The sequence below is a fragment of the Ranitomeya imitator genome, chromosome 4 (assembly GCF_032444005.1).
Source record: "Ranitomeya imitator isolate aRanImi1 chromosome 4, aRanImi1.pri, whole genome shotgun sequence".
Classification (NCBI taxonomy): Eukaryota; Metazoa; Chordata; class Amphibia; order Anura; family Dendrobatidae; genus Ranitomeya; species Ranitomeya imitator.
This window is the reverse complement of record NC_091285.1, coordinates 628,904,801-628,923,507: the sequence shown is the minus strand read 5'-3', so window position 1 is coordinate 628,923,507 and position 18,707 is coordinate 628,904,801. Positions and strand designations below refer to the sequence as shown.

At 44.7% G+C, this 18,707-nt stretch overlaps 1 protein-coding gene across 3 annotated transcripts in view; it reads right to left on the bottom strand.

The window, feature by feature from the left end:
- The window catches only part of AEBP1 (AE binding protein 1), a 57,179-nt gene extending 38,737 nt beyond the window's left edge, over positions 1-18,442 (bottom strand). Inside the window, exons 1-2 of one of the 3 annotated variants that reach the window (XM_069766695.1) lie at positions 18,139-18,442; positions 9,270-9,577 (exon numbers count right to left, since the gene is read on the bottom strand). In XM_069766695.1, the coding sequence (XP_069622796.1) occupies positions 9,270-9,537 (268 nt within the window). In that variant the 5' untranslated portion in view covers positions 9,538-9,577; positions 18,139-18,442. Of the gene's footprint in view, positions 1-9,269; positions 9,578-18,114 lie in introns of all 3 variants that reach the window. The other 2 variants (XM_069766697.1, XM_069766696.1) reach the window with 2 other exon arrangements.
- Positions 18,443-18,707: the final 265 nt, after the last annotated feature.

Here is an 18,707-nt window from a genome sequence, read left to right as displayed (position 1 = left end):
GTTAGCGGGTGCCCAGGCCTCCTCAACAATTCATCCAATATTTGCCAAAAATGAAGAAGGGAAAAAGGAGGCAGCACTCCAAAAAGTTTTAAAAAATTATAAGGTGGATTTTAATAGATCCACATGGCGTGGGGACGTTTCGGCTCACATGAGCCTTTCTCAAGCTCATACCCAGGCTCGAGAAAAGGCTCATATTAGCCGAAACGTCGCCACACAATGTGGGTCTATTAAAATCCACCTTATATTTTTTTGAAACTTCTTGGAGTGCTGCCTCCTTTTTTCCTTCTAGATAGATAGATAATAGACAGATGATAGATGATAGAAGATAGAGAATAGGTAGATAGATAGATAATAGATGTGCATCTCACAAAATTAGAATATCATCAAAAAGTTAACTTATTTCAGTTCTTCAATACAAAAAGTAAAACTCATATATTATATAGAGTCATTACAAACAGAGTGATCTAGTTCAATTGTTTATTTCTGTTAATGTTGATGATTATGGCTTTACAGCCTAGTGTGAAGTTTCCACAATCAGTGATGGTTTGGGAGCCATGTCATCTGCTGATGTAGGTCCACTGTGTTTTATCAAGAGCAAAGTCAGTGCAGCCATCTACCAGGAAATTTTAGAGCACTTCATGCTTCCCTCTGCTGACATTTTTTGGAGATGGAAATTTAATTCTCCAGCAGGACTTGGCACCTGTCCACACTGCTAAAAGTACCAATATCTGGTTTACAAACAACAGTATCACTGTGCTTGATTGGCAGCAAACTCGCCTGACCTTAACCCTACAGAGAATCTATGGGGTATTGTCAAGAGGAAGATGAGAGACACCAGACCCAACAATGCAGATGAGCTGAAGGCTGCTATCAAAGAAACTTGGGCTTCCATAACCCCTCAGCAGTGCCACAGGCTGATCACCTCCATGCCACACCGCATTGATGCAGTGATTGATGCAAAAGGAGCCCCGACCAAGTATTGAGTGTATTTACTGAACATATATTTCAGTAGGCCAACATTTCAGATTTTATAATAATTTTTCAAGCTGGTGTTATAAAGTATTCTAATTTACTGAGATAATGACTTTTTGGTTTTTATTGGCTGTAAGCCATAATCATCAGCATTAACAGAAATAAACACTTGAAATAGATCACTCTGTTTGTTATGACTCTCTATAATATATGAGTTTCACTTTTTTGTATTGAATAACTGAAATAAATTAACTTTTTGATGATATTCTAATTTTGTGAGATGTACCTGTAGATAGATAGATACAGGGTCGGAGTGGGCCACCGGAAAACCGGAGGATTCTCTAGTGGGCCCAGGCCCTGACACCTGCTGGCATACAGCCAGTGGGGTGTCGCTAATCTTTTCTGCAGCTTTTGACACTGTTGACCACCCTCTCCTTCTCTCTAGGCTCCAGGCACTAGGCATTAAGGACACTGCTCTCTCCTGGTTCTCCTCCTACCTTTCTGACCGCTCCTTCAGTGTTCTGTTCTCTGGCTCCACTTCATCTCCTCTTCCTCTCACTGTTGGGGTACCTCAGGGCTCAGTCCTTGGCCCCCTTCTGTTCTCTCTCTACACGGCCCCAATTGGACAGATCATCAGCAGATTTGGCTTTCAGTACCATCTTTATGCTGACGACACACAACTATATACGTCATCCCCTGACCTTACCCCCGCTGTACTACAGAACGCCACTGACTGTCTGTCCACAGTCTCCAACATCATGTCCGCTCTCTATCTGAAACTCAACCTCTCCAAAACTGAACTTCTTCTGCTCCCACCATCTACTAACCTCCCTAAATCTGACATTTCCCTCTCCGTGGGTGGCACCATAATAACACCCCGGCAGCAGGCGCGCTGTCTGGGTGTTATGTTTGACTCCGATCTCTCCTTCACCTTCCATATACAATCTCTTGCCCGCTCGTGCCGCTTACACCTAAAGAACATCTCTAGAATCCGCCCTTTTCTCACCATGGAGACAGCTAAAACCCTCACTGTCGCCCTGATCCACTCCCGCCTGGACTACTGTAACGCTCTATTAATTGGCCTCCCCCTCACTCGACTTTCCCCTCTCCAGTCCATCCTTAATGCAGCAGCCAGGGTCGTCCATCTGGCTAATCGTTACTCGGACGCGTCCGCTCTTCGCCAGTCATTACACTGGCTACCCATTCATTACAGGATACAATTCAAAGTACTTGTTCTCACCCACAAAGCTCTCCACAGTGCGGCACCCCCTTACATCTCCTCCCTCATTTGTGTCTATCAGCCTAACAGACCACTGCGCTCTGCAAATGACTTTCGACTAACCTCTGCACTAATCCATACCTCCCACTCCCGACTCCAAGACTTCTCCTGTGCTGCGCCAATCCTCTGGAATGCTCTACCCCAAGATATTAGGACCATCCATAATTTGCATAGTTTTAGGCGCTCGCTCAAAACACATTTGTTCAGAGCGGCCTATCACGTTCACTAATCAAAGTTATGTTATGTTTGTGTGTGTGTAGCCCATTCACTATCCCCATCTATCCCCAACCCCTGAAGATGGCTGGACCATCATTGTAAATACATCATTGTAAATACACACCTGTACTTTGTATCTCCCCCACCTCATTGTAGATTGTAAGCTCTCACGAGCAGGGTCGTCTTATTTCGTCTTATTTTGCTTTAATTATTGTATTGTTAACGTTGTTACTTATGACTTTTGTGTTTGAAACTGTTAAACTGTAAAGCACTGCGGAATATGTTGGCGCTATATAAATAAAGATTATTATTATATTATTATTATTATTATTATTATTAATAGTGGCACACCATGCAGCTGCTATGGGCCCCCCGGTGCCAGCGGAGCAGCAGCGGGTGACAGGAAACCTAAGCCTGTTCCCGCTGCTAAAGTGAAATGAATATTCACGCTTCCCCACGCCCCCATGGGCGTGGAGAGGAGTGAATTAATTTCACTATAATAGCGGGCAGCGTTTGCCAAATGATGCAGCTAACACTGCCTGATATCAGGGTCCGCAGACCAGGGCCCCCGCTCCCTCTCCCTCAGGGGCCCCCAGCCTACATGGCCGCTATGGGGCTGTAAGCCATGGGGACCCATTGCCAGCACCGCCCCCCAGCGTGCATTAATGGAGGAGAGAGCATCAGATGACGCTCCCTCTCCCATCATTCCCTTTGTCTCTGACACACAGCGGGTGCGCAATGACGTCACTTCATCGCGTACCTGCTGTGTGTGAGGTCAACTGCAGCGCAGCTCCTGACATCGGAGCAGAGCCACCGCCAGAATCAGCGTGGGAGAGAGGAGGAGAGGTGAGTATTGTGATTTTTATAAATATATATACTGTATATATCAGTGAGTCTGGGGCAGCATTATTCCTTATGGGGGCAGCATTATATCATATCATATGGGAGAGCTACATTATACCCTATGGGGGCAGCATTATACCCTATGAGAGGGGCAGTATTATTCCCTATGGGGGCAGCATTATTCCCTATGGTGGCAGCATTATACTTTATGAGTGGGACAGCATTATTCCCTATGGGGGGGGCAGCATTATTCCCTATGGCGGAAGCATTATTCCCTATGAGGGGGGCAACATTATTCCCTATGGAGGCAGCATTATACCCTATGAGAGGGGGCAGCATTATTCCCTATGGGGGGAGATACATCATCTCCTATGGGAGACAGCATTATACTCTATGGGGGAGCTACATTGTACCCTATGAGGGGGGCAGCATTATTCCCTATGGGGGCAGCATTATTCCCTATGGGGGCAGCATTATACCCTATAAGGGGAACAACATTATTCCCTATGAGGGGTGCAGCATTATTCCCTATGGGGGAGCTACATTATACCCTATGAGGGGGGCAGCATTATTCCCTATGGGGGAGATACATTATCTCCTATGGGGGGCAGCATTATACCCTTTGGAGGGAGCTGCATTGCACCCTATTAGGGGGGCAGCATTATTCCCCCCAGCACGCATTAATGGAGGAGAGAGCGTCAGATGATGCTCCCTCAGCAGGTGCGCGATGACGTCACTTCATCACGTACCTGCTGTGGGTGAGGCCGACTGCAGCACAGCTCCTGACATCGGAGCAGAGCCACCGCCAGAATCAGTGTGGGAGCGAGGAGGGGAGGTGAGTATTGTGATTTTTTATATATATACTGTATATATCAGTGAGTCTGGGGCAGCATTATTCCCTATGGGGGCAGCATTATACCATATGGGGGAGCTACATTATACCCTATGGGGGCAGCATTATACCCTATGAGGGGGGCAGTATTATTCCCTATGGGGGCAGCATTATAACCTATGAGGGGGCAGCATTATTCCCAATAAGGGGGGCAGCATTATACCCTATGAAGGGGCAGCATTATTCCCTATGGGGGCAGCATTATACCCTATGAGGGGGCAGAATTATTCCCTATGAGGGGTGCACATTATTCCCTATGGGAGAGCTACATTATACCCTATGAGGGGGGCAGCAATATTCCCTATGGGGGGAGCTACATTATACCCTATGAGGGGGACAGCATTATTCCATATGGGGGAAGCTGCATTATGCCCTATGGGGAAGCTGCATTATACCATATGGGGGAGCTGCATTATACCCTATGAGGGGGCTGCATTATACCCTATGGGGGGGCTACATTATTCCCTATGGGGGGCAGCAGTATTCATTATGGGGGAGCTACATTATACCCTATGAGGGAGGCAGCATTATTCCCTATGGGGGGGCTGCATTGTGCCCTATAAGGGGGAAGCTGCATTATACCCTATGGGGGAGTTGCATTATACCCTATGGGGGAGCTGCATTATACCCTACGAGGGGGCTGCATTATACCCTATGAGGGAGGGCTGCATTATACCCTATGGGAGGAGCTGCATTATACCCTATGAGGGGGGCAGCATTATACTCTAAGGGGGGCAGCATGATACTCTGAGGGGGCTACATTATATTCTGTGAGGCTGCATTATACTATATGAGGGAGGCTGCATTATATTCCATGGAGGGGCGTCATTATACTCTGAGGGGGCTACATTATATTCTGAGGGGGCTGTATTATACTATATGAAGGGGGCTGCATTATACCCTATAAGCGGGCTACATTATAGTCTATGAGGGGGCTGCATTATACCTTATGAGGGGGTTGCATTATACTCTATGAGGCTAGTTGAATTATATTCTATGGGGGGTACATTATATTCTATGGGGGCTGCATTATATTCTATGAGAGCTACATTATACTATATGAGGGGGCTACTTTATATTCTATGAGGGGGGCTACCCCAACCCCTCCTACATAATTAAGACGTGTACTACCTTATATTATACTGTGATATTAGCGTGTTTTACCACACAATTGGTGGTCTTGTATTTATTTCTATGTAGCTACATAGTGGGCCCCAAGAATTATTTTCTCTGGTGGGCCCAAGATGATCCAGTCCGATGCTGGATAGATAGATAATAGATAGCTAGATAGATAGATAGATAGATAGATGATATATAGATAGATAGATAAATAATAGATATGGTAGATAGATGATATATAGATAATTGGTAGATAGATAGATAGATAGATAGATAGATAGATAGATAGATAGATAGATAGATAGATAGAGGGCCGGACTGGGACTAAAATTCAGCCCTGGCATTTGAAGTTACACAGGCCCACTTGTCACATGGTGACTGTATAATATCTTTGTATACTTGTAGGCAGGGCCAGTTTTAGGCAAAGTGGGGCCCTTGGCAAAGTTTAAAATGGGGCCCCAAATGCTAACATATTGCACATCACACAAAAGCATTTCGGTTGTATTTACAAGCGCTGAGTTCAGGCCGCTAAATGAGTTTGATCGACAATACTGAAGTTGTTCAACACTTGTTTCCCGGCCTCTTTCCACCAGCTGAGGAATAATGATGGGACAAGAATGATCACTAACAGATCACCATACAGTATCATGTTATCAGCAGCACATCTACAGTTTATACCGGCGATGTACTGCTGAGAACAAGGATTTCTGTTCCAGCAAGAACAATCTGAATATGCAGCATTTTAGGCTACTTTCACACTAGCGTCGTACTCGGCCCGTCGCAGAGTGTCGGGCCGACGTACCGACGCATACTGTGGAAGCGCCGCACAACGGGGGCAGCGGATGCATTTTTCCAACGCATCCACTGCCGCATTCTGAGCTATGGGGAGGAGGGGGCGGAGTTCCGGCTGCGCATGCGCGGTCGGAAATGGCGGATACAACGCACCAAAAAACGTTACATGCAACGTTTTTTGGTGCCGACGGTCCGCCACAACACGACGTAACCGTCGCATGACGGTTGCGACGTGTGGGAAAGCATCGCAATGCGTCGCTAATGTTAGTCAATGGAGAAAAAACGCATCCTGCAAGCAATTTTGCAGGATGCGGTTTTTCTCCAAAACGACGCATTGCGACGTGCGTCGTACGACACTAGTGTGAAAGTAGCCTTACTTGTTTAGCAAAATACACCCCATAGTCCTCCATATATTATAATGTGCACCACAGTCCTCCACATAGTCTAATACACTCCCTATAGTCCTCCATATATTAAAATACACTGCTCAGTCCTCCATGTAGCATAATACACTCCTCATAGTCCTCCATATAGTATAATACACTCCTCATAATGCTCCATATAGTATAATGCACTGCCATAGTCATCCATGTAGTACAATTCACTTCCCATAGTATAATGCACCCCATAGTTCTTCATAGAGTATAACGTATTCCCCGTAGTCCTCGATACGGTATAATGCAGCTCACATATAGTATAATGCAGCGACCACCCTACAGAAGATAGATAGATAGATAGATAGATAATGAGTAGTGATGAGCGAGTATGACTATGACTGCTCGGAGACTTAAGGTACCTTCACACTGAGCAACTTTAGAACGATAACGATAGCGATCCGTGACGTTGCAGCGTCCTGGATAGCGATATCGTTGTGTTTGACACGCAGCAGCGATCAGGATCCTGCTGTGACATCGCTGGTCGGAGCTAGAAGGCCAGAACTTTATTTCGTCGCTGGATCACCCGCTGACATCGCTGGATCGGCGTGTGTGACGCCGATCCAGCGATGTCTTCACTTGTAACCAGGGTAAACATCGGGTTACTAAGCGCAGGGCCGCGCTTAGTAACCCGATATTTACCCTGGTTACCATTGTAAATGTAAAAAAAAAAAACACTACATATTACATTCCGATGTCTGTCGCGTCCCCCGGCGTCAGCTTCCCTGCACTGTCAGCGCCGGCTGGCCGTAAAGCAGAGCACAGCGGTGACGTCACCGCTCTGCATTACGGCCAGCGCTTACACAGTGCAGGGAAGCTGACGCCGGGGGACGTGACAGACACTGGAATGTAAGTACGTAGTGTTTTTTTTTTTTTTACATTTACAGTGGTAACTAGGGTAAACATCGGGTTACTAGGCGCGGCCCTGCGCTTAGTAACCCGATGTTTACCCTGGTTACCCGGGGACTTCGGCATCGTTGGTCGCTGGAGAGCTGTCTGTGTGACAGCTCTCCAGCGACCACACAACGACTAAACAGCGACGCTGCAGCGATCGGCATCGTTGTCTATATCGCTGCAGCGTCGCTTAATGTGACGGTACCTTTACTTTTCCTTGCCTCAGCTGGATGATTTATGGCTGCTAGCCAGCCTGAGTACATGAGGGGGTTGCCTGGTTGCTAGGGAATCCTCACATGTAATCAAGCTGGCTAGTAGCCGCAAATCATCCAGCTGAGGCAAGGAAAACAAAATCTCCGAGCAGTCATAAATACTCAGAGACCACCCAAGCATGCCCTGGAAAACCCCGAGCAACGAGTATACTCGCTCATCACTAATAATTAGATGATTACTATACACAATCGAGCCTCATGGATCTTTATGGAATAGGGCTGCCAACTATCCAAGAAATTAGTATATTGAGCTTCTGACATGTCTACCTTTTAGGGCTCTCACACACGAACGTATAACACAGCCGAATGCTATCCGATGCTTTATCGGAGAGCACTTGGCCCAAAGCTATGAGAAAACAGTCACAGCATGCTGCGAGTGCATCCGATAATTGAGCCATGTGCACCCATACAAGTCTATGGGTGGGTGTAAAACATCAGACTGCACTCCAATGTCATCCGAGTGCAGTCCATCATCAGCGGACAGAGACAATAGATGAGATGGAGAAATTGGGTTCTAAATGTTCTGTGCTCTCTCATACGAGAGAACAAGATCACACTAAGATGACACTCGGCTCACGCTCTGATAGAGTGTCATTACTATAATCAACCTGAATCTCTCGCATGAGAGAGCATATGGCCATCTGACCGCAGCCTTAGGGTATGTGCACACGACATGATTTTCTAGCAGTAATTTCCTGACAAAAACCGGACATTTCTGCCAGAAATCCGCGTTTTTTGCGCGTTTTTGACGCGTTTTTTTCCCAATGCATAGAATAGCGGGAAAAACGCAAAAAACCCGCAAAATTAATGAACATGCTGCTTTTTTACCGCAATGCGTTTTTTGTGTGAAAAAAAAACGCATCATGTGCACAAAAATTGCAGAATGCATTCTAAATGATAGGATGCATATGTCTGCAGTTTCTAATGCATTTTTATCACGAAAAAACGTGAAAAAAAAACGCAAAAAAACCTGAACGTGTGCACATACCCTTAAAGTCTGGAAAAAAAATGTAGGTAGGTTGTCCGGAAAACAATGTAAATTAGCATAGTTATTATTGAGGTTGAAGGAAGACTATATAAGTCCATGTAGTTCAACCCATAGCTTAACCTAACATGCCCTAACATGTTGACAACCCCACTATGGAAGTCTTGCTGTAATTCAGTCATGAGTACAGAACTACAACATTCTGGATATTAGAGAAAACAGTAGACATTTTATCATTCGTCATCGGTTGATAAGAGCATCAGCTCTGTGTTGCCTTATCTAACCCCCGTCTGATATTGGTCGGCCCACCAATGTTTCACAATGAATGAGAATCCGATCACATTAATAGCTCCCATGTGTCGGAGATTTTATGATCCCGGATCTGTACGCTGTCATGTGGATAATTGTTAGCAGGTTGAGTCACCTCTTCAGGAAGAGAAGTAACTGTCTAGGAATGTTTTTGTGATTTCCATGATGGCTCATCTTTTTCTCATTTTTCCGTTTTGGTCTTACCGGGACTTCTACATAGTAAGAAATCGGTCAATGTACACCAAGATTACTCCAACCTCACCTTTAGGGGCTTTTGGCTTTTTCCCTATGTGAGTCTCTTCTTCTTCCTCATACTCTCCACCTCTAGTGATCACTACGCCACCCTCTTCGTCCTCCCTCCTGGGTTCTGCTTTATCATCATCATCTTCCTCAGGAACCAACTCCTTGAGGAATCCATCCAGGAATTCTTCAATTTCATCATCGGTGAGAACTGACTGTGCCCGGACTGAAGAAGGCAGATGCGTCAGGAGCAGGGACACAATCACCAGGGAGGTTCCACTTCTCCACATCACTTCCTTACAGAGGGCAACAAAGAAAGGAGCAGGACGCCTGTAAAGAAAATATAATTAGCAGTGTTCATTTTATTGTCTTTTGAATCAAGTTTTTTTTATTGATTTTCAACAGTAAAGGTACCGTCACACATAACGATATCGTTGCTTTTTGTGACGTAGCAACGATATCGTTAACGAAATCGTTATGTGTGACAGCTACCAACGATCAGGCCCCTGCTGGGAGATCGTTGGTCGCTGGGGAAAGTCCAGCACTTTATTTTGTCGCTGGATCTCCCGCTGACATCGCTGAATCGGCGTGTGTGACACCGATTCAACGATGTCTTCACTAGTAACCAGGGTAAATATCGGGTTACTAAGCGCAGGGCCGCGCTTAGTAACTCGATGTTTACCCTGGTTACCATTGTAAAAGTTAAAAAAAAAACACTACATACTTACATTCCCGGTGTCTGGTCATGTCCCCCGCCGTCAGCTTCCCGCACTGACTGGTGAGCGCCGGCCAGCCGTAAAGTACAGCACAGCGGTGACGTCACCGCTGTACTTTACGGCCGGCGCTCAGACAGTGCGGGAAGCTGACGGCGAGGGACATGACCAGACACCGGGAATGTAAGTATGTACTGTTTTTTTTTTTACATTTACAACGGTAACCAGGGTAAACATCGGGTTACTAAGCGCGGCCCTGCGCTTAGTAACCCGATGTTTACCCTGGTTACCCGGGGACTTCGGGATCGTTGGTCGCTGGAGAGCTGTCTGTGTGACAGCTCTCCAGCAACCAAACAGCGACGCTGCAGCGATCGACATTGTTGTCGGTATCGCTGCAGCGTCGCTTAGTGTGACGGTACCTTTAAAAAAAGTAAACAGCAAAACCACATCCCCACCCTTTTAAGCCCATCAATTCTTATCTTTAATAGCTGACAAGGACTGATGATGAAGCAGGTCTCCTTAAATTAGTGGGCTGGACTAACTGCTAAGATGTCTGTACACACAGACATGAGGGATTCCTGTTCCCTTATCTATATACAAAAAAGGGGCCTATCGACTGTAAAAATCAGGCCACAGAATGCTAGAGTTCAAAAGATAGAAATTTATTATTAACAAACAGAATAAAATATTACTTTCACTAATTATAAAGACATGCCTCCAAGCCAATAAGGCTTATTACAAAACATAAGGAGACTTGTCTTAATCTAGATCACATACCCCTATATAGCACCTAAGTAATGCATGAGTCCAATTGTGTAAAGATAGGCAACTGGGGCTAAACCTCCAAGGTGTATCCTATGGCAAATAAAGCCTAAAACAAATCATAGACAAGTCCATCACAACGTGACTACATGCCCTAATGTGTATGACACCCAGGAGGTAAAATACAAATAGTTGCACAGCCATAAACAAAGACCATCAGTGTCCCTAATCCAAAATCATAATTACCTCTGCACGTATATCACAGAAAGCCGGTGTAATACCCCTACGCGCGTTTCGATATAGATCTTCTTCTGGGGGCGTGTGTAAAAAAGAGGAAATGAGGGTCTATTTAAATGAGTCACCAACCAATCACCATAACATCTGGGAGAATGCGTATTAAGGTACGGACACCGTCATTGTATTGTGCGCCGATACCCAATGACGTAGATATCTAATACCTGTGTTGCTAAGTAACCAGGTTGCCACATACTGACTAACCTGGTCGCCGTGCTCAATGCAGGAAGCTGCCGCTGTAATATGCGCCAATGCACCGTGACGTGAATGTCAAGCGCCTACGTTGCTAAGCAACCTACTGCCGCCTACTGACCAACCAGGTGACCGTGCTCTACGCAGGACATTACCGCTATATTATGCGCCAAACCGCTGATGACGTCAATATTAAGAGCCTGCGTTGCTAAGCGACCAGAAGGCCACTTGCTAACTCACCAAGTCGCCATACTCTGCGCAGGTGCAGGAGCGAACTGCAATCTCGGCAACTCAGACACCCACTATGAGTATGTACGCATGCGCACAATGGGCTACTACGTAACCAGAAGCAAAGAAATGCTGGTACGCAAAACAATATACCTGTCCCACAAGCATTTGCGTTGCCTAGTACCCATGACGCCTGCATCATGCAGGATAACAAATGGCGACAAGCCAAAGACAGCAAAGTTCAACACAAGCCAAAGACAGCGCACAACCTGGCAATCACCGATCCAAATCGCAAATGCAATAGACGTATAAGTTAATCCCACCCAAGGTAAATATAATTGTACACAAAATATGATAATAAACTGGCTACCCATCTTTTGAATGAAACACTGTATAATTTGTACTATGGTATATATACTGCCCTAAGTTGAAAAATCTGTATTCAAGTCAAGTTGTCATATATGTCTATTTTTGTACTAAAAACATATTATTAAAAACAGCGCCAAAATAACACTGAATGTGAATAATTATCAAAAAGTGAAAATAAACATTGATTATACATGAAGTGAATATAAATCAGGGAAAACGGGCTTATTGGCACATGTAAATACAGGAGCCCATGTAAAAGGGATTCACGCGCCCCCGGATCGACCACGTCAGCTCACCAGCCATAAGGGGTGGGGAGCCGGAGTGATACCAAGGCCAGGGGCGAGAAAACCCAACACGTGGCACACGCTGCCATGCGCACACCAGTTTCCCTGATAATGATGGTAAGTGAAATATACTAGAGTATAAAACATGTAATACTAACTAAAACGGAAAGGGTGGGTGATACCAACCTTAAAGTGCTAGTGCTAATGTATATATATGAGTGAATGTCTCCAATCCGGACTGTATGACCATAAAGTCCAGGTAAATACTATAATAAACAGGATATATTCCATACAAAAACAGAACAATATCAAGAAAAGTGCTGCGTGCAAAAAAAACTTAAGACATCATAGACGACTTGTTGAATCACATATCTTATAAAATTCTTTTGAAGGAGAGTATTTCCATTGTACTATACAATAGTCTAAAAGTCCTTTTTTCACTCTAAGGTTCAAAGTGCAAGGTCCTTCTTGACTGGCAGAGCAGATGCAGGTCAAATGTCCATTCATTTCGGTACAAGGTCATTTTTGGCTGATAGAGCAAATGCGAGACAGATGTCCATCCTTGCCCATAATTCAACTCGATGGATGTTCCCTTATCTGTAGACAGAAGCTGCAGCTTCGTGGACATTATACAGCAGTACTGAGCAGTGTAACTGTGAATCCAGCTATTTGCAAAATATAACGCTTATTAAAAAGAATTAGTACCAGATGTCTCTCACTCTTCTCTGCTATTACCCCCCTCACCCCCATATCCTTTCCATTCACTTTGATAGGCAGCTGTAATCTGTTCTCTCAGTAATCTGGAAGAACATTTCATATATCATATGCCTTTATACCGAGTTCCAAATTATTAGGCAAATTAGATTTGTGTCATAAAGATGTAATTTTTTTTTGCTTTTCAATAAACTCATGGATGGTATTGTAGTTCAGGGCTCTTTAGATCATTTAAATCCATCTCAAACACCTGTGATAATTAGCATTTAAGAGGTTAAACTCTGATTGTAACAGACTTGGGTGCCAGCTGTGTAATACAGCCTACCCCCGTGCTGTATGGAGCAGGCTCATCTCCTGAGCCCGCTCCATACGAGCAGTGTGCACACGACGGCAATCCATGTATGGCAAATATCGCAAATTGTAAGCTGGGTAGAGATGCCTACCCAGGCGTGTTCCCCGTGACACTTTCCTGGGTTCACCAGGTGCTGGCAACCAGCCGTGCCAACGTTTTCAAATAGTTTTCTTGGAGATGGGTGTGACCGAATTACTATTCACATAACACCATGTTTTCTTTCCAGCGAGCCATGCCCAATTCTGACCCCCTGAATGTTCCTCTGGAGGCTAAGCATCAGGGAAGAATGAAGAATGTTTTCAGAGCCCTGCTTTGTGGAAGACCCTGTGTTGCCCGGGAGTGTCGCCAACACTTTGGGGAGTCTAGGAGGTCTCACCTATTTTTTGGGACCCTGCCAGACTTTACAGGAGAGTTGGCAAATTTACTGTAATGTATTTCATGTAACGCCCTACTGCTTATGTACAGAATTGTGCCGGAGTTCTGCTCTTGAGGCTATAATACTTTACAAATGTAATTGCATTGAATACTGTAAACCCATTAACCTAATTACTATGAATATAAATCGCTATTGAAAACCAGAGCAGAGAAAAAACACATAATAATGCACACAACACAGATAAATCCTAAATACTAACACCATGTAAAGACATTATAACACCTCGGGATGTAAAGCACAGCACCATATGGTGTCCTATGGTTTTCATAGGGAGGAGGACTATGAACTGTAACCCACAAAAGAAGAAGTCATTTCTGGAAATTGTGCCAGAAAACATAAGCGTAAAATAGTTCAGTTCTTAGAGCATAAATTCACATTACATAGTGAAAGAATACAGCTGCAGACTGCAGAAAACTATGTGCTATGTGTTGTCTGAGCAAAATAGCTCTGACATCCATCTCTTAAAGGGAATTTGTCAGTAGGATGGTCCCTCCTAAGTGTCTATATGTACATGTAGGTCATAGGAAGCTGAATAAAATGATACCTTGATATCCGCGATCGGATGTCTTATTCCAGAGAAATGCACGTTTTTCTTAATATGTAAATTAGCTGTTAAGATCTATGGGCCGGACATAGATCTCCCCGAGAATGTGCCTCCAGAACTTATTGTACATGAAAAAGGCGTTCCCAGTGTGAGACATGTAGCTCAGGAGAGCAAACTGTCAGTCATTATATGTCTCACACTGGTAACTGCCACATTTATTTACAATAAGCGCTTTATTCTCAGGGAGATCTATGTCCAGCCCATAGATCTTATCAGCTCATTTACATATTTTAAAAAAATATGGATTTCTCTGGAGTAAGACATCGAATTGCAGATATAAAGGTATCATTTTATTCATCTTTCTATGACCTACATGCCCATATTGACGACTTTTCAAAGAGAAATTAAAATTTTATGCTAAATTTATTTTTTTAGGGTTTTTTTTTTCTATTGTATTATTTTCACATTACTATCTGTGATAATTAATAAAATTCTTACAATTTTCACACTGGCCACTAGGCTTAATAATAGACTGCTGTTTCCTGTTGAGCACATGGACAGTGAGAGCAATAGACTAACTCAAACCCTATTTCTTTGTACAGAACTGTTATCTGAGCATGCTCTAAGCTGGGAAAAGGTCATTTCACAGGTAGGTGGCGGAGGAAAGTGATCACATTACTGAATGGTGGATCCTGTGTTATCTCTGGTATACTGATGTGTTACCTTTTTTTGTAATCCTGTCTATGAAGATAATGAGACTGCTGAAAAGTCTTCGGTACAGAACAGGAAGTGTGAGTATAATATAAGGCTTAATATATTATACTATAAATATAAGAGAGATGGTCATTGCAACCACTTTCTACTGTGGGAGATATTGTAGACCAGCGTCCTGCATGGGGGGTTTACTCTGTTATCTAAGTTTCCTTAATAATGCTACATTCCTAAGATGAGTTTTTGGTGAGTTTTTTATGTTGTGTATTTTTGAAAAAAATGCAAGTAACCCATTTTACTTAATAGGTGTAAAAATGGTGAAGAATATCTACAACATTAAAAACTCAACAAATGGTCATGAAACGGGTGCCTTAGAATTAGGTTTATTTATTATTATTACTATTATTTATTTATATAGCACCATTGATTCCATGGTGCTGTACATGAGAAGGGGTTACATACAAATTACAGATATCACTTACAGTAAGCAAACTAACAATGACAGACTGATACAGAGGGGCGAGGACCCTGCCCTTGCGGGCTTACGTTATACAGGATTATGGGGAAGGAGACAATAGGCTGAGGGTTGCAGGAGCTCCGGTGTTGGTGAGGCGGCAGCGGGGTCAGTGCAGGCTGTAAGCTTTCCTGAAGAGATGGGTTTTCAGGTTCCATCTGAAGGATCCGAATGTGGTTGATAGTCAGACGTGTTGGGGCAGAGAATTCCAGAGGATGAGGGATATTCGGGAGAAGCAGAGTTAAGGATGGACTGGAGGGGTGCAAGGGTGTAAGCAGGGAGGCCACAGAAAAGGATGTTGCAGTAGTCAAGGCGGGAGATGATGAGGGCATGCACAAGCATTTTAGTAGATTGACGGTTGAGGAAAGGACGGATTCTGGAGATATTTTTGAGCTGAAGGCGACAGGAGGTGGAGAGAGCTTGGATGTGCGGTTTGAAGGACAGCGCAGAGTCGAAGGTTACTCCGAGGCAGCGGACTTCCGGTACGGGGGAAAGCATGATGTCATTGATTGCGATAGATAGGTCAGGTAAGGAAGATCTCTGGGATGGAGGAAAGATGATGAGTTCAGATTTGTCCACATTGAGTTTGAGGAAGCGAGAGGAGAAGAAGGAGGATATGGCTGATAGACACTCTGGGATTCTGGACATCAGAGCGGTGACGTCTGGGCCAGATAGGTAGATCTGAATGTCATCAGCATAGAGGTGGTACTGGAATCCATGGGACTTTATGAGTGGTCCCAAGCCAAGTGTATAGATTGAGAAGAGTAGGGGTCCTAGAACAGAGCCTTGTGGGACTCCAACAGAGAGAGGGTGGGATGAGGAGGTAGTGTGGGAGTGGGAGACGCTGAATGTGCGGTTGGAAAGGTACGAGGAGATCCAGGATAGGGCGAGGTCTTTGATGCCAAAGGAGGAGAGGATCTGTAGTAGGAGGCAGTGGTCAACTGTGTCGAAAGCAGAGAACAGGTCTAGAAGGAGGAGTACAGAGTATTGTCCATTAGCTTTGGCGGTAAGTAGGTCGTTAGTGATTTTGGTCAGGGCGGTCTCAGTTGAGTGATAGGGGTGGAAACCAGATTGTAGATTGTCAAAGAGCAAGTTAGATGAGAGGTGGGAGGAAAGTTCAGAGTGGACGTGCTGCTCCAGGAGTTTGGAAGCAAATGGGAGCAGTGATATTGGGCGATAGCTGGACATAGCAGTTGGATCGAGGGTTGGCTTTTTAAGGATAGGCATGATTGTAGCATGTTTAAAAGCAGAAGGGAAGGTGCCAGAAGATAGTGATAGGTTGAAGAGGTGGGTTAGGGATGGGATAAGTGTGGTGGTGAGGTTGGGGAGGAGGTGGGATGGGATGGGGTCAAGAGCACAGGTGGTGAGGTACGATTTGGAGAGGAGACAATTAAGCCCCCCTTCAGTGATGTTGGATAGGGAGGTTATGGGGTTTGGGCATTGGTCTGGTATACAAAGGGTTGTAGTGGTTGAACAATGAAGACTTGCCTTGTCTGGTCAATCTTATTTTTAAAGTGTGTGGCAAAGTCCTCAGCAGAGATGAGGGAGGTTGAATGGGACAGTGGTGGGTGGAGGAGGGAGTTAAAAGTTTTGAATAACTGTTTGGGGTTGTAGGATAGGGAAGATACGAGGGTTGTGAAGTAGGCCTGTTTAGCAGAGGTGAGAGCAGATTTAAAAGCGAGTGCTGCATGTTTGAATGCAGTGAAGTCGTCATGCAAGTGTGTTTTCTTCCAACGCCGCTCCGCAACCCTGGACACTTGCCGGAGCTTTTTAGTGGTGTTATTGTGCCAGGGTTGTCTATTGATACGTCGCACTCTGCCATGGACGAGAGGGGCAACTGTGTCAATAGCTGATGCGAGCGTGGCATTGTAGAAAGCAGTGGCACTGTCTGTGTCGTGGAGTGAGGATATGGATGCCAGTGGTAGGATAGAGTCAGAGAGTGTGTGGGTGTCTAGGTGTGCAAGGTTTCTGCGGGCGTGCGCATTTTGCTGGACATGGATGACCGGTGAGGAGGACAGGGACTAGAAGGTGAGCAGATGGTGGTCGGATAGAGGGAGAGGGGAAGTGGTGAAGTTAGATAGAGAGCAGAGACGGGTGAAGACCAGGTCTAATGTATGTCCATCTGTGTGGGTGGCTGCGGAGGACCACTGAGTAAGTCCAAAGGATGAGGTAAGGGACAGAAGTTTGGAGGCTGTTGACTGAAGAGTATCAATGGGGATGTTGAAGTCACCCATGATGATGGCGGGAATATCAGCAGAGAGAGTGAAGAAGCCAGGTGGAGAATTGGTCAATAAAGGCAATGGCCGGGCCTGGAGGTCGGTATATGACGGCCACTTGGAGGTTGGAGGGAGAGTAGATGCGGACAGAATGGACTTCAAAAGAGGGGAGGATAAGGGAGGGTAGAGGTGGATTTGGGTTAAAGGTGCAGTTAGAAGAAAGGAGAAGACTCACTCCTCCACCATTATTTGAAATTAATTTACATTTTCTACAGGTTCCTTATCTTCCATTGTTCCTTAGTTTACACATTACTATAGAAATTATCTGAATATACAATCCTACAATAAACCACAAGATAATATGTAGGTTGGGAGTTAGTAGGAGGCTTAATAATTATAATACGTTGAATGATTTTATCAGCTCTATAAAATAAGGACATTCAAAGAGCAAAGAAGGACAGAGGGATTGGGACAGAACTTTGAAGTTATGGGCACATCATACATGGACATAAATATAGCACCTTAGTAGGTTGGTTACCTGTTCCCTGAATGCTCCACCTACCTCAATGGAAGATCCGATAATCCCTCAAGATGTGAAATAGTGGAAGTCCTATGTCAGGTACCAGCAGTGATGAGGAAGATTCTTATGTCCCTCTCCACTAGGTTCTTATGTCCCTCTTCTAGGTTCTGTGGCCACCAGAGACTAATGATGAAGGCTGCAGAGATTGTCCAGAACCACCGGAGTTCAGAGGAAACACATCATTGTGAAATCTGCTCTTGGATTTATAAAACGCAGGTCCAGAGATTGTTCTTTTTAATCCAAATTCTTTATGCCGTTATCCCAACTCCTCTGACCCTCTCAGTCTGTACCTGACATCTGCTGGAAGGAAATTGAATCCAGCCCCTCTCTACCCTGCCTCCCTTCTAAAATCCTTAACCCTCCCAGCACCACAAATCAAAGCTCCTACAAGACAAGTAGAGAAAATAAAAAGGATGAAAGTGGAATGGACAGGAAGGAGAGGCTGAGAAGTCACGGGAAGAGCTTATGGTTATACGGATGGTCTACTGGGATTGACAATAATAGATAAATTAGCTTCACAGTAGTGTGTTTTTTTTTTAGAAATATACACT